Source organism: Stenella coeruleoalba (genome assembly GCF_951394435.1).
Source record: "Stenella coeruleoalba genome assembly, chromosome: 8".
NCBI classification, from domain to species: Eukaryota; Metazoa; Chordata; class Mammalia; order Artiodactyla; family Delphinidae; genus Stenella; species Stenella coeruleoalba.
Window position 1 is genome coordinate 77,519,254 of NC_137154.1, and position 13,205 is coordinate 77,532,458.

Below are 13,205 nucleotides of genomic sequence, written 5' to 3' on the forward strand. Positions count from 1 at the left end.
ATATGATTTTAAGCTTGTTTATAGAAAGTTCAAAGTATTAGAAGGCAGGATGTTCATTCTTCCATTAAATATCTAGTGAGCAATTACTCAGATACTGGACACGAGTTAAAAGATAAGTGGCCTGGTCATTGTCAGGAAGGCAGACATGTAAGCAAATAAATACAGCTCTATCTGTTAAAACATTAATACAGAGTAGAAGAGGAAGTTAATGATTTTATGTGGGGTAATCAGGGAAGGCTGAATCAAAGGGGTGACATCTGAGCTTTCTCTTTTAAGGTGAATAAGAGTTTATAAGAGATGGGGCAGAAGGCTGTCTGTGATAACATGAATAGTACATACAAGGAGATGGCATGATTTTGTGAAAACTTGGGGAAGTAGAGTGAGGGTTGGGTGTGTGAGGAAGACTTATTAAGAAATGAGTCCAGCTGGCATTTTCCTTTTGATGGTAGAGAGCAAGGGAAACGTTTTTAAAATCAGTGAGTAACATATAAATGTTGATTGGGTAGTATTTTAAGAAGAAAACCCTGGTGGCTGCTGGATAGGAGACACTGGAATGAGGAGAGGAAACAAGAAGTCAGACACCAGGAACAAAGATCTGTAGTGGTTAAGAAAAGGAGCTGAAAATTATTGATGGTTGAATTCTTAGAGACGGGCTGTAACAGATCAGAGTGTTAAGTGGAGTCTACAGCATGGAGTGGGTGGAGCAGAAAGGGAAAGTTGATTTGTATCCAAGATACTGTTCTTGGTTCTAACTCAGACAACAAAGGTAGAGAGTGATATTGTTTAAAAGCAAAAAAAGTAGGGAATCCATTTACTCAGGAGGCAGGTTTGGAGGCTATAATGAGGTCTGTTAGGGCCATTGGGTTGATGCTTCCAAAGGCATCCAGTGACTTTTGTTGACTTGTTCATCATCATGATATCTTAGGAAGTTAGAATTTTAATTACTTGTTTTTCAGAAGCATTTTACAATTGAGCCATCTTCGCAATTAAAGTCAGTAACAAACCCTTAATATTCAGTTCTGGAGGTTCTGTCTTCCTAGTGGGGAAATAGAACCCAAAGTGACACTGAAGGCTGCTGAGAAAAGTGGTTTGTTTGATTTACATGTGTTAAACAGATCTGCTTCCCATTCACTTTTTAGTAAACACAGGATTTCTGCAGCAAAGTTCAACTCTGGACATGGTTAGCATTGTGTGCAGAGTTCCATATTCAGGATTGGAGAAGGGTCTTCCCCCTGTGGCCTGTCTAGGAGTACAGAACACTCTGGTTCCACATGCCTGCATTCCCTAACAGGATTTTGACCCCATCAAAGTAGATCTTTGATAATACTATAGGAGCAAATTGGTCTGTTCCTAATACAAATGAAACTGGCCTAGAATTAGGGCCTTGGGTCCCATGGGCCTGTGTGAGTGGTCTGTTTAACCAAAGTTACTCTTTCAGCATTACTCTTAAGGCTGTTGGACTGCCAGTACAGAAAGAAGGAACTTGTTCCATTTTTGCACAGGAAACATACTTAGTCTCTGATCTTGGATGTGGGAGGTGAATAAAAAGAAGTGTTGTTATGAGAAAAATGTCTCAGGAATTAGGCTGCTAAGTTTATCATCTCTGACACTAGCTTTGTGATGTACCGACTAAACCACTCTGTGCCTCAGTTTCCCCATTAGAATGGAGATAGTACTACTGCTTATGTCCTTGGTCATTGTAAGGATTAAATGAGTTAATGTACCTAATATACTTAGCACAGGGACTGGCACACAGTAAGCAGTCAATTCGTGTTGGTCCACAGATGGAAAATTTTAGGCATTTGCTCAGACTTTCCCAATTTACCTTTGCCTTTTCTGATTCCTGGTGGGAGTGGGAAGTGGAAGCCGGGGAGTGGGAGAGACAAGGAGGAAATATGCCTGAATTTAGTGGTTTATACTGGGCCTCTCTTTTCATTGCTATTACCTCTTAAAAGCAACTATCTAGCCTCCCTTCCCTCATAAAGATAGAATAATCTTCTTATACTTTCTATATTCTTTAGCCCTATCTCCCAGGTATTACTTCCTCACTCCGTAGCTTTGAAATTTGTACCTTTTCTCTTTTTCTTCCTGAGAAATTTGCCTTCCGGCAGTTGTGGTGTTTACTCTGCCCCCTTCCCAAGTCTCTGACAAACTTAAACTTCTAGCCACAATCCCCACCTCCTAGCAACTTCCAGTCTGCTTAAGAATAAGCTTTTTTGAACCATGTTTTCTCTATTATAGTTTTCTTGGTGTGAGTCAGTCACATAAATAATGGAAATAAATGGTACTTGGCAGTCTTAGCTAAACTGTGCTTTATATTAAGCAGAATGTTTATGATACTGTAGGTACTCTGAGAACACTTGCATATATTCCTTATTAAAGAACCTTTTGGGGTCTCTAGGAAGATACTGTCCCAAAACTGACTGGATTGGGGGATGGTCCCTGAGCTGCAGCACTCCATGTCTTATATTAACACTAATAACAGTTATTTGGGTCATGACTTCCAGAGCATTTTCTAAAAATCTGACCTTTTTTACATCTGTGTCTTTGGGGGTATAGATTTTATTATTGGGTAATTTCCTTTTAGTGGAGAAGAATCAAGTATACAGGTTTACCTTTCTTCTCTGAGCACATTGTTAATTCTGCATTAATGAGTTGTTTTATGTCAGGATGTGTTTTCTTTTTAAATTAGCACCCCTCTCACTTTTTTTTAGATGCACCAAGTTAAAAACCAACCGTGATTTTTTTTCTGTATTTATAGGTCCTCTTCCTGATGGATGGGAACAAGCCATGACTCAGGATGGAGAAATATACTATATAAACCATAAGAACAAGACCACCTCTTGGCTAGACCCCAGGCTTGACCCTCGTTTTGGTAAAGGTTCATCTCAAAATCTTTTTAGATATTTTTGATGACTGTTTTTTGGTATGTGAATTTGGGAAGGTACATTTAAATTAAATTGCACTGCTTCATAATTTTAAAAAATGACTGCCCATCCAACTTATCCAAGTACTGTTTTTATACCTTTCACTTTAAACTTGAGAAATTCAGGTCTAAATCAGCCTTTTAGCTTGGACTTCTTGGGATGGGGTTGGAGGAATGTTGTGGTGGTTTACTAACCAGACTCGCTGTTCCTTTCACATTTTGGGAAAACGCAGTGATCGTGTTTAAAATGATCTTTCTAGCTACAGAAATAATCAGTCTGTCGCTTCATCTAAAACCTGGGATATCAACTTTTGTCAGTAACGTGGTGTCTGCTTATGCTTAACTTAAGAGAGCAACGAGTACCATCCTGTGCCTGGGTATTATAATGTTTTCTATCCTAGGGGGGTGGGTACCCCGTCACCCTAGAGATAGACCAATGAAAGCCTTTTTTTCCTTCTCTTCGCTTCTGCCCCCCCCCTTTTTTAAGTAAAGGGGGTTTTTCCTTTGTTTTTCATTTAGGAAACAAACCCAAAATAAGCCATATTTCCCTCCAAATCAAATGACAAAAATCACCATTTGCACAAAGAAATACTCGCCTCCCAAATGTGCATATTTTGATAATAGTATACATTTTTTTTAGGGCCTTTTTACACATTTTTTTTCACTGTTTTCAGTTTCTTCAGTTGGGTTTCTGAGACATTTTTCCAAAGCCATGGAAAAATGTATTTAAAAAGGAGCAGATCATTGTGGTTTTAAAGCTTTCGTCTTGGACTGGATGCAGCTAAATGAAAACAATGTGCAGATCACTGAGTAGGTCAGAGTGAGGGAACTCGGAACCTTTGAAGCTTTACAGGGGTTGACCTAACAACAACTGTGGGGCCCTTATGGGAAAGAGGAATTAACTCTGTGAATACCATCAAAACACAGTCCTGGGGGAAAAAGAGAAAGAAAAACTCTACCCAGAGCTGGTTGGGTAAAATAACTTCCCCGTCAGGAACATTCTGAGCAGTTCTCCTATATCTATATGTATACCTTTTTAAACCCCCAACATTTGGGTTTGCCCCAAGCTTACTGATTGGCCAGCTTTATGAACTGATTGAATCCCCTATTCAAGTCAAGTCAAAGGTGGGATCAGGGCAGAGACTGTCATTTTGACAGATATCCGGTTTGGCTTAAATGCTAGCCTTTTGAGTTTCAAGACCTATTTGAGTGTTAAAAAAGTAATGTGGCATGTTAATAATTTGCAACTTCAGATTCTATTTAATGCTTGAATAAGCCCTTGTGGTTGAAACAGGAAACCAAGTAAGGTAGAGAATTTAATAAATGTTGCCATTTGTATGGACTAGAACGATAACAGACATGTTTCCTTAAATCATCTTTAATGAAATGAATTCTGCTTGTCCATGTTTTGGAAATTTTAAAAAATGGTACTGTGGGATTTTTTTTCCCTCTACACGAGATTATGAAAAATGATGATTAACCCTTAGCTAACTGTAGAAATCAGCAATTGGAACAAAGCTTTTTTTTTTTTTTAAGTATTTTCAGTTAATAAAAAGTGAAATAAAACAACTTGGCTGTGAGCTTAAGTAGATTCATTAACTACACACACAGCTTGGTCTTTTTTTTTAAATGGGAGAAAGTACCAAAAAAAAATAATGATAATCTCCCTCCCACCTTCAACACGTATGTACACACAGCGTACAGTTAGCTATGCCAAGAAAAGTTTTCATAAAATACTCTTACTGCGTTTAGTTTCCCTTTTTGGGCCCACTGTGTATGTGTATTCCAGACAGGCTTGACAACATGCCAAAGCTTTTTATTTTGTGGCCCGACTTTTAATCTGTTCCAGACCTTTTCAGTCAGAGAGCTCAAGTGTAACTGAAGGGGAGCAGGAAAGGGGAAAAAAAAAAGTGTGGGTTTCTCTGATCCAGAGTGACAGCAAATAGAGACAAGCTGTTAGCTGCTGAATTTGAAGGAGTTTTCCTTGAAATCTGAAGTTCTATGGTGGATTGCATTTTATCTGCCAAAAAAATATAGACTATCCCCTTTCTGACCCTTTGAACCATGCAGACACCAACAAATGATAGGTTATTGCTTTCATGGTTGTGAAATTTGTTTTCCTATATTCCCCAAATCTATATGAAAGTATTTACCATTTTTTACCTTAAGTCAAATTGACCTATGTCTTTTGACATTTTAGAGTAGAAGATACACCTTACATCTGATAAGCTTGACTTTATCACTCACCTCCTTCAAACACCAGCCTCTTTTATATTTCTGTTCTTTATCAGCTGCTTTAGAATAATTATATTTAGAATAATTCACATCCCACATGAAGTTAATAAATTATCCATGTAACATAAATTCAGGAAATTAAATAATTAGTTATGCATTGTTTCTTTTTTATCTGATTTTTTATTCTTTAACATTTAAAAACTATGTATCTTTTAAAAATTTTTATTGAAGTTTTTATTTTACGTTGACTTACAATATTAGTTTCAGGTGTATAGCAGTGATTCAACATTTTTAAAGCTTATACTCCATTTAAAGTTATATGATAATGACTATTTCCCTGTGCTGTACAATGTATTCTTGTTGTTTATTTGTTTTATACATAGTAGTTTGTATCTCTTAATCCCATACCCTTATCTTGCCCCTCCCTAAAAACTATATATCGTTGACATATTATTTTACAGCATTGATTAGTAATTTGTAACAAATCATGAAGTGACATCCAGTGCCAATAAGAATTAGCTGATATTTACTGACTTCGAAAAAAGGAGGGCTTTTGTTTGTTTTTAAGGAATCATATTAGGAATGTTTTCACACTGTATTAAAGAAAGTTGATGCTTGAGTATTATGCAGGTCATTAAATTATTTCTTATTAACACTCTTTTTCCTAGAGATTTTATACTTGCAAACATGAAGAGTCTCAGGTTTAAATATTTTCTTGTATGTTGTAAAATTATTTATTGTTTTATATAATAATAGCCATTTGAATATTTTCCAGTAAAAGCCCTAATGAAAACATACACAAAAATTATAATTCCTGTTTTTCAGAATGAAAACTCTATTCCAGAATATTAATGGTCAATGAACTGATCTTTTATGTAATGTTGTTGTCCCTGTTTATATAAAAGGACATAATAAGTAGTGTTAGAATCTGTGTTTCTGGAAATAAGTGCTGATGGGACCACTGGGATTAAAAACACGTTGGGTGTAAATAAAATAAACAGAACTAGAACTGGAACTAGAGATTTGGATTAAAAGGTGTATCTTTTGAGACTTAAAGGAGGTAATAAACAACCTAGTTGGCGAATTCAGAATATCCTTTATAATTACTATCAATAATTCTGTGCATAGAAATTCTGTGCATGGAAATGTCACAGCTAATTAAAACCTAGGTGTTGATTTTGGTCCTTGGTTTCAAAGTTTCCCAAAACTTGCTATTAAGTCAAAAGCCAAAAGTTGTTCACATCTTTCTTATCAAAGTTAAATATTTTGCATCAATAATTAAAGGTCTGTTAAATTTTTTAACTGTTTAGACATTCATTAACCTTTTTCCTTGAAGACTAAATATTTCTGATAGCTGTTATAAGTAATATTTTACTTTTGATGAAAATGTACCTAAATGTACCTAAGCCTGTTCTGGTAGAGGTAGGAAAAAACACTAAAGGCTGTAGAAACTAAATCTGTAACTCCATTAATGGAGTCTTGGGTAGCTAGAATACCAACATCAAATCATTTGAATTTTATTGAAGCAAGTCTCTTTATATTCGTGCATTAAAAACAAGTTCTTTGGTTTTTTGTTTTGTTTTCCTTACCCTCTTTTTTTTTTTTTTTTTTTTTTTTGCGGTACGCGGGCCTCTTACTGTTGTGGCCTCTCCCACAGGTTCAGCGGCCACGGCTCACGGGCCCAGCCGCTCCGCGACATGTGGGATCTTCCTGAACCGGGGCACGAACCCGTGTGCCCTGCCTCAGCAGGCGGACTCTCAACCACTGCGCCATCAGGGAAGCCCTCCTTATCCTCTTTTAAATCTCGCCTGGTGATCCTAAAATGTCAGTATTTGGTTGTGAATTATATTATTAACTACTTAGGGTAGGGAGGAAAAGATGTTTCAGTGTGTTTTAGGTAAATAGAGCTGTTGCTAACTAAAACTTCTTAAAACAAATAAACCTCATAAAATTTGGCCCTGAAAAGGAATTTGTAATTCTTCTAATCAACATTTCTCAAAGGAGGAGGGAGGGTGTATCCTGGGCACTGAAGAACGTTCAACATCCCTGACGGTTGCCCACTAAATGCCGTAGTGCCACCCAGTCCTTGTGACTCCCCAAGCCACCAACGTATATTTTTTGAAAAATAACTGGTAGAGGGCTTCCCTGGTGGCGCAGTGGTTGAGAGTCCGCCTGCCGATGCAGGGGACACGGGTTCGTGCCCCGGTCCGGGAAGATCCCACATGCCGCGGAGCGGCTGGGCCCGTGAGCCATGGCTGCTGAGCCTGCGCATCCGGAGCCTGTGCTCCGCAACGGGAGAGGCCACAACAGTGAGAGGCCCGCGTACCGCAATAAAAAAATAAAATAAAATAACTGGTAGAGGTAGGGATTTTGCCCCAAATCTGAGTTTCTCTGAGATCTAGGGAAATTGTGACTACCCACGGTTATATAGTTGAGTGACAGAACTAGAATCTGGACTTGATCTTTTGACACCCAGAATTTTAAAGAAATTTAGATTACATGCAGTTAATCTTTTCAAAAGCACACCTAAGTCACCAATACTAACACATGGAAATTTCAGAGGGAGGAAGATGACAATGGTTGAAGCATTTACTTATATACTGTATTGTGACTCATCTTAAGGAAATTACCCAAAGGTAATGAGTTTCTAATTACAGAAGTGAAGCCATCTAGATGAATTATCATGCCTCACCTCTACCATATCCTTAAGAGATTACCTTCCAACCTCACCTTTGACCTTTCCCTTTCCCTTGACTAGGAGCTTACCCCGTTACAAGGCAGTCCATTCTATTTAAGGAAGGTTCTAATGACCAGAAAATATGTGTCCCTTTATTACTCAGAAATTTACTTCCCTTCAAATTTGTGAATACATTTCTAATCCCAGAGTGTTCTCTTTTAACTGTGGTTTCTCCAGTTTTTTTATGCATTAAGAGTTCTGAGTTTTGTTTTTTTTTTTATGCATTAAGACTTCCCTTCTCTGGATGCCTCTTTAAATGTGATACTCAATGTAGTTTTTAAATGCACATTATCCAGTGAGAAAAATAGTTATGACATTGCTCTGACCTGACATTTTATACGCCCTTCAAAAATCCATTAGTAGAAGTTAGCTAGCACCCTCTTTTCTACATGTGAATTCAAATGAATTAAATTGTGTCATAGAAAAATTTACCTATTCAATTGGGAATCAAGAGACCCAAGTTCTTCTGGTATCAACAGTGTAACCAACTCATTCAGAAAGATACCTGACTTCTCTTGACTTAATTGGACTCATATACTAGATGCTTTTAAGAATATTTCCAGTCTTTAATTAATTTAATATAATATGCTAGATTATGAATTCTTCAGTGACTGTTTTGGATCCTTGCTTAAGGTTACTTCTCAATAGCTTTATGGATTTGAGTGCACTGAGCTTTCAGAGATATTTTTGAACTATTTATTGCACCACTTAAGTTTAGCTTTTGGCCCTCTGGTCACAGCTGGGAATTACTTTTGAAGAGGAGACCAGGAAATCTTTCAACCTTTAAAGATAAGCCTTATCACATGGTGGGTATGCCCAGGCAAACAAATCTGATGGGGGATGGGCAGCGCTAGATGGAATAGTTAAGTTTTGTCCACGCTATCAGCTCTGACATATATAGGAGTTTAAACTGCCTTAAAGATGATGCATTTTTAGTATGCTTTGTTTCTAAAATTTAGAACTCTCATAAAGTTACCATGTTAGGAGCCTGATGTAAGCTGATTTGAAGTATACTTCTAGGCCATGTGCTTAGTGAAGTCCTATTTAAAACATACTGTTGGAGATTGTTACTAATTGTTGCCCTCACTACATTTTTTGTTTGTTTTACTTAAAAAACAAACACTAGCCGAAATGAACATTTTAATACGTAAGGTTATAGAATATCAAAATTAGTTCAATATTAGAGGTTTGCAGTTTTAGGTTTTTTTTTTTTTTTTATGTTACAGTCAGGAGGATGGTGTCAAAATAGTTTATCAATCATGGTAAGCAGTCTCTCCTACTTGCCAAGGGTGAATAGACATAGGTTAATGAAGTTAAATTAATATGTAGTTTCTACTTGATGATGGTTCAATGATACAAATAATTATACAGTGAAGAAATATTTTTCTTTGTTTACATAATGAGTTTTTCATATAGAATTTTAAAACTTAAAGTCACTGAATGATAATTTAAATTAATGGTTTATTTGTGTTACTAAAGCCCCTCACATCAAACACAAGAAAACTTAATTCATTTTTAAAAGAAAACTATGTTTCAAGTCATATTTGTATCAACTCTGCATTAATAGCAAATATCTCATAAAATGTGCTGGAGAAGAGAGCCATTTGGTGATGTCGCTTTTTGTGACAACCCAGAGACTCAGTTATAAGAAACAGAAAAAGAGATTATAGACTTCTTGAGGGAAAAGTCAAATAAATAGATTTCTGCTGAAATAAATTGGAATGATTTAGAAGAGGAGTGGTTCATATTCTTTGCTTTGTTTTATACTCCTGTTGTTCTGCTACCTTGGTTGCTGAGGTTGCTTCAGAACTCATTCTGGACTTGCTTCAGCTTGGAGATTCTCCTGTGTATTACTAATTAGCATCCTACTAACTAGGGATAGAAACTATTTGAGTATTTATTTACTCATTCAACTGATGAATGCCAGTTATGTACCAGGTACTATGCTAGCAGGCATGCATGGGGTTGTCAGCTACAAAATAAATAATTATTACAAAATGTGTTAAGTACAATGAGGGATCATAAATAAGGTGCTGTGAGGGACATTAAAAGGTAAGAAAAAGCCAGTCAAGCTCTACACTATGTAAAAGGGCCAGTTTTTGTGCTTATCAGTCAGAACTCGGATTCATCTCTTCTAAATTATAAATTCCCCTAGCGAAAGAGGATTAATAGTAATACATTATATGTAATTAGGAATAAAGCTGTTAATGGAACTGTTTGCTCATTAACATGAATTCATGATGGCAGGTAGATTTTAAAATGTTATTCCCCTTCTCTTTAGACTAATAGTTTCATTATCTGTACTTTCTCTCCAAACTAGCCTTTAAACTTTATTTTCATAGTAGAGGGAAAAAACACAGTTATATCCGGGGGACAGAGAGAGCCGAAGGCTAGTTAGACCGCTTTCTCCCTTCTCCTCACCTCATTTAGCAACTCCTGTGTCCTGCCCCAAACTGCTTAATGAGGTGATGAGGAGAAAATGTTCTGTTGAATGTTTTTGAAGCTCCATTCTCAATTGTATTGTTTGAAAAATACCATTATAATAAATTTTCATGCCAGACTTTTGATAGGTGGTTGAAGGAAGACAGTGTCGAATTGACCTAAAAAAAGGTGTTATTGGTATTTTTGAACAGTTTAAAGATTAAAATACTTTAACCCAGGTTAGGGGGCCTGGAAGTTGATGTTTGGTAAGGGAGAGAAGTACAGAGTGTGGGAGGGAGAGATTATTTTGCTTATGGTAAGACCTGGGGTAGAGTTTTAGGGGAGGTTAACTGTAACCACATCATACAAAGCAAAACCACAATGAGATGCCACTTTATTTTCAGTAAGATGGCTAAAATGAAAGACAGGCATTAACAAGTGTTGACCAGAATATGGAGCAGTTGGAACCCTCATACATTTCTGATGTGATTGAAAAATGATGCAGCCACTTTAGAAAACAGTTTGGCAGTTCCTCAAAAAGTTAAACATATAGTTACCATATGACCTAGCAATTCCATTCCTAGATATATATTGCCCAAAAAAGGAAACCACATGTCCACACAAAAACCTGCACATTTGTATGTTTGTAGCCACATGATTCATAATAAACAAAAAGTGAAAATAACACAGATATCCATCAGTTGATTAACAGACTAACAAAATGTAGTATATCTGTACAGTGGAATATTATTTGGCAATAAAAAGGAATAAAATGCTGGTACATACTGTAACATGGATGAATCTGGAAAATATATTAAGTGAAACAAGCCAGTCACAAAATTGATTCCATATATATGACATGTCATATATATTCCATATATATGACAAATCCAAAGAAACAAAGTAGATTGATGGTTACCAGGGACTGGGTGAGGGGCAATAGGATGTGTACTGCTAAAGGATACAGGGTTTCTTTTGGGGATGATGAAAGTGTTCTGAAATTAGATAGTGGTGATGGTTATACAATTCTATGAATATATTAAAATTACTAAAGGGGTGAAATATCTCAGTATAACTTTTTAAAAAAAAGTCATTCCTGGGCATGGTGTTATCATTTAGGTGTAGCTTAATTGAGTGTTGGGAGATGTCTTTTGCATATTGATAATAAAAAGTTATATTCAGTCATGAGATAAGGACCCTGGCCTTTTGCTCCTTTTGTAAGAGACAGATTTTCAGTGTGAATCAAATAGTAAGTAATTTTCACTGAAAAAACCATCATTTTGTATTTAAATACATAAATTTTTGTGCCAGTTAGTAGCAACTTTTTGTAGACAATTCAATCCCCTAGGTCATATTGAAAGACTTAGTTAGCAGTGGGTGTTTTGTGTTTTGTTTTTACTGTTTTAAGACTGACAGAGTTGGCCTGTTAGTTTGTGTTTTTAGAAAAGCATTCATTTCTTTTAATTTTACAGTCTTAAGTACCCTTGTAGGTATGGGGGAAAAACCTAAAATTTGTTTCTAAATGTTATAAGCAAACTAATATAGCCATTCTAACATGTAACCATGTAATATCTGAAACTTGATAAAATATTAGACAAAGTAAAAAGGTGCTTTCTTGTGTTGTGGGAGATTTGATGTGAGTTATTATTTTAAAAGCTCAAAATAATTTTCTGATTTTAAATTTACACTTAATGAGGTTACTAGGATTGAATTTATTATCTCGAAGTCTACGATTGATTACCACATCTGTAGTACTTTGTAATATTCCAAGGTTGAAGATACAAATTATGCAAATCTAAAATTTGTGTGAAGTTTGAAAATTCAGATGTTCAGAATAAAATCTGGAAAGAACCCGTGGTGATGACCTCCTTTGTTTTTGAGAAGGTCGTCTCTTCTTTTTCAGTAATTGCTGAGTGTATGATTTGCTACCATAAAGCTGTCAGGACTGATCGGTTAAGAAAAACTTGAAACAGTTACTATTTCATAGTTCAGGCAGCAAAGGCTGAATTTAAAATGTAGCATTTTAAAAAAAAATTTGTCATATTTTAGGGATTTGTTTTCTCCTTTACCTTTTAGAAATTTTGTTAAAACTGGAAACATTGAGATTTTGGTAGTTGGTCATGGAGGGGAAGAAGGTGGTAATGCAGTTCTTTTCTTTTTTAGCTGCCCTGCCCCCTTCCCCCAAGAAACAAAGCTTGTTTTGTTTCTTGCCTGCTTGTGAGGTCTCTGCTGCACCCCATGTGGGTGCACTGCTCTGTGCTTTGTTGAAATGCTTGAGATAGTCGGAAGGTAAAGAACAGGATGCTTCTGAAGAGAAGAAATCCCAGCTTCTGTAGATAAACTCGGTTGTTTGAATTGGTCATTTAAGTGAGCTCTTTATATGGAAGCTTGTAGCACTGCTTGTATCCATAGGTAACAGCATTTAGGTAAACACAACCAAAAGTGCTCACCATTATTAGCCAGAGAGACTATTTCTATTGCATAATTTGTGCAAATTTCTGTTTAATTCTGTGGAGTTCTTACTCCATCTTTTGATACGCTTATTTTTCCCTTTCTGTGGTTTTTAATAGTCAGATAAGCTTAGATTTGAAAAAGACTTTCCCAACCAATTGAGTGTGCCATCAGCAGTGGTCACTGTCATTAATGATTACTGCTAATGGTATCTAATTCTGAGAAACCGGTGGGAAGCAGAGGATATTTACCTGTTTATTTTCATACAATACTGTTATTGTCCAATTAGTTTTCACAAGGAATGTTTACATTAACTTGTTAAATGCTATATTACTTAATAAAAATCAGTATGGAAAGCTCAAGAGCTTTTTTAAAAATGTTTCTTAATAGATGAAATATTTAACACTGTATAGCTCTAGAATCTGTTTTGAAATC

The 13,205-nt window shown here is 36.1% G+C and overlaps 1 protein-coding gene across 6 annotated transcripts in view; it reads left to right on the forward strand.

Moving 5' to 3' along the window:
• Nucleotides 1-13,205, forward strand: part of YAP1 (Yes1 associated transcriptional regulator) — a 109,508-nt gene that overhangs the window by 67,442 nt on the left and 28,861 nt on the right. For 3 of the 6 annotated variants that reach the window (XM_079930352.1, XM_079930350.1, XM_079930354.1), the window contains exon 4: nucleotides 2,762-2,881. In XM_079930352.1, the coding sequence (XP_079786478.1) occupies nucleotides 2,762-2,881 (120 nt within the window). The remainder of the gene's footprint in view (nucleotides 1-2,761; nucleotides 2,882-13,205) is intronic. The other 3 variants (XM_079930353.1, XM_079930351.1, XM_079930355.1) reach the window with 1 other exon arrangement.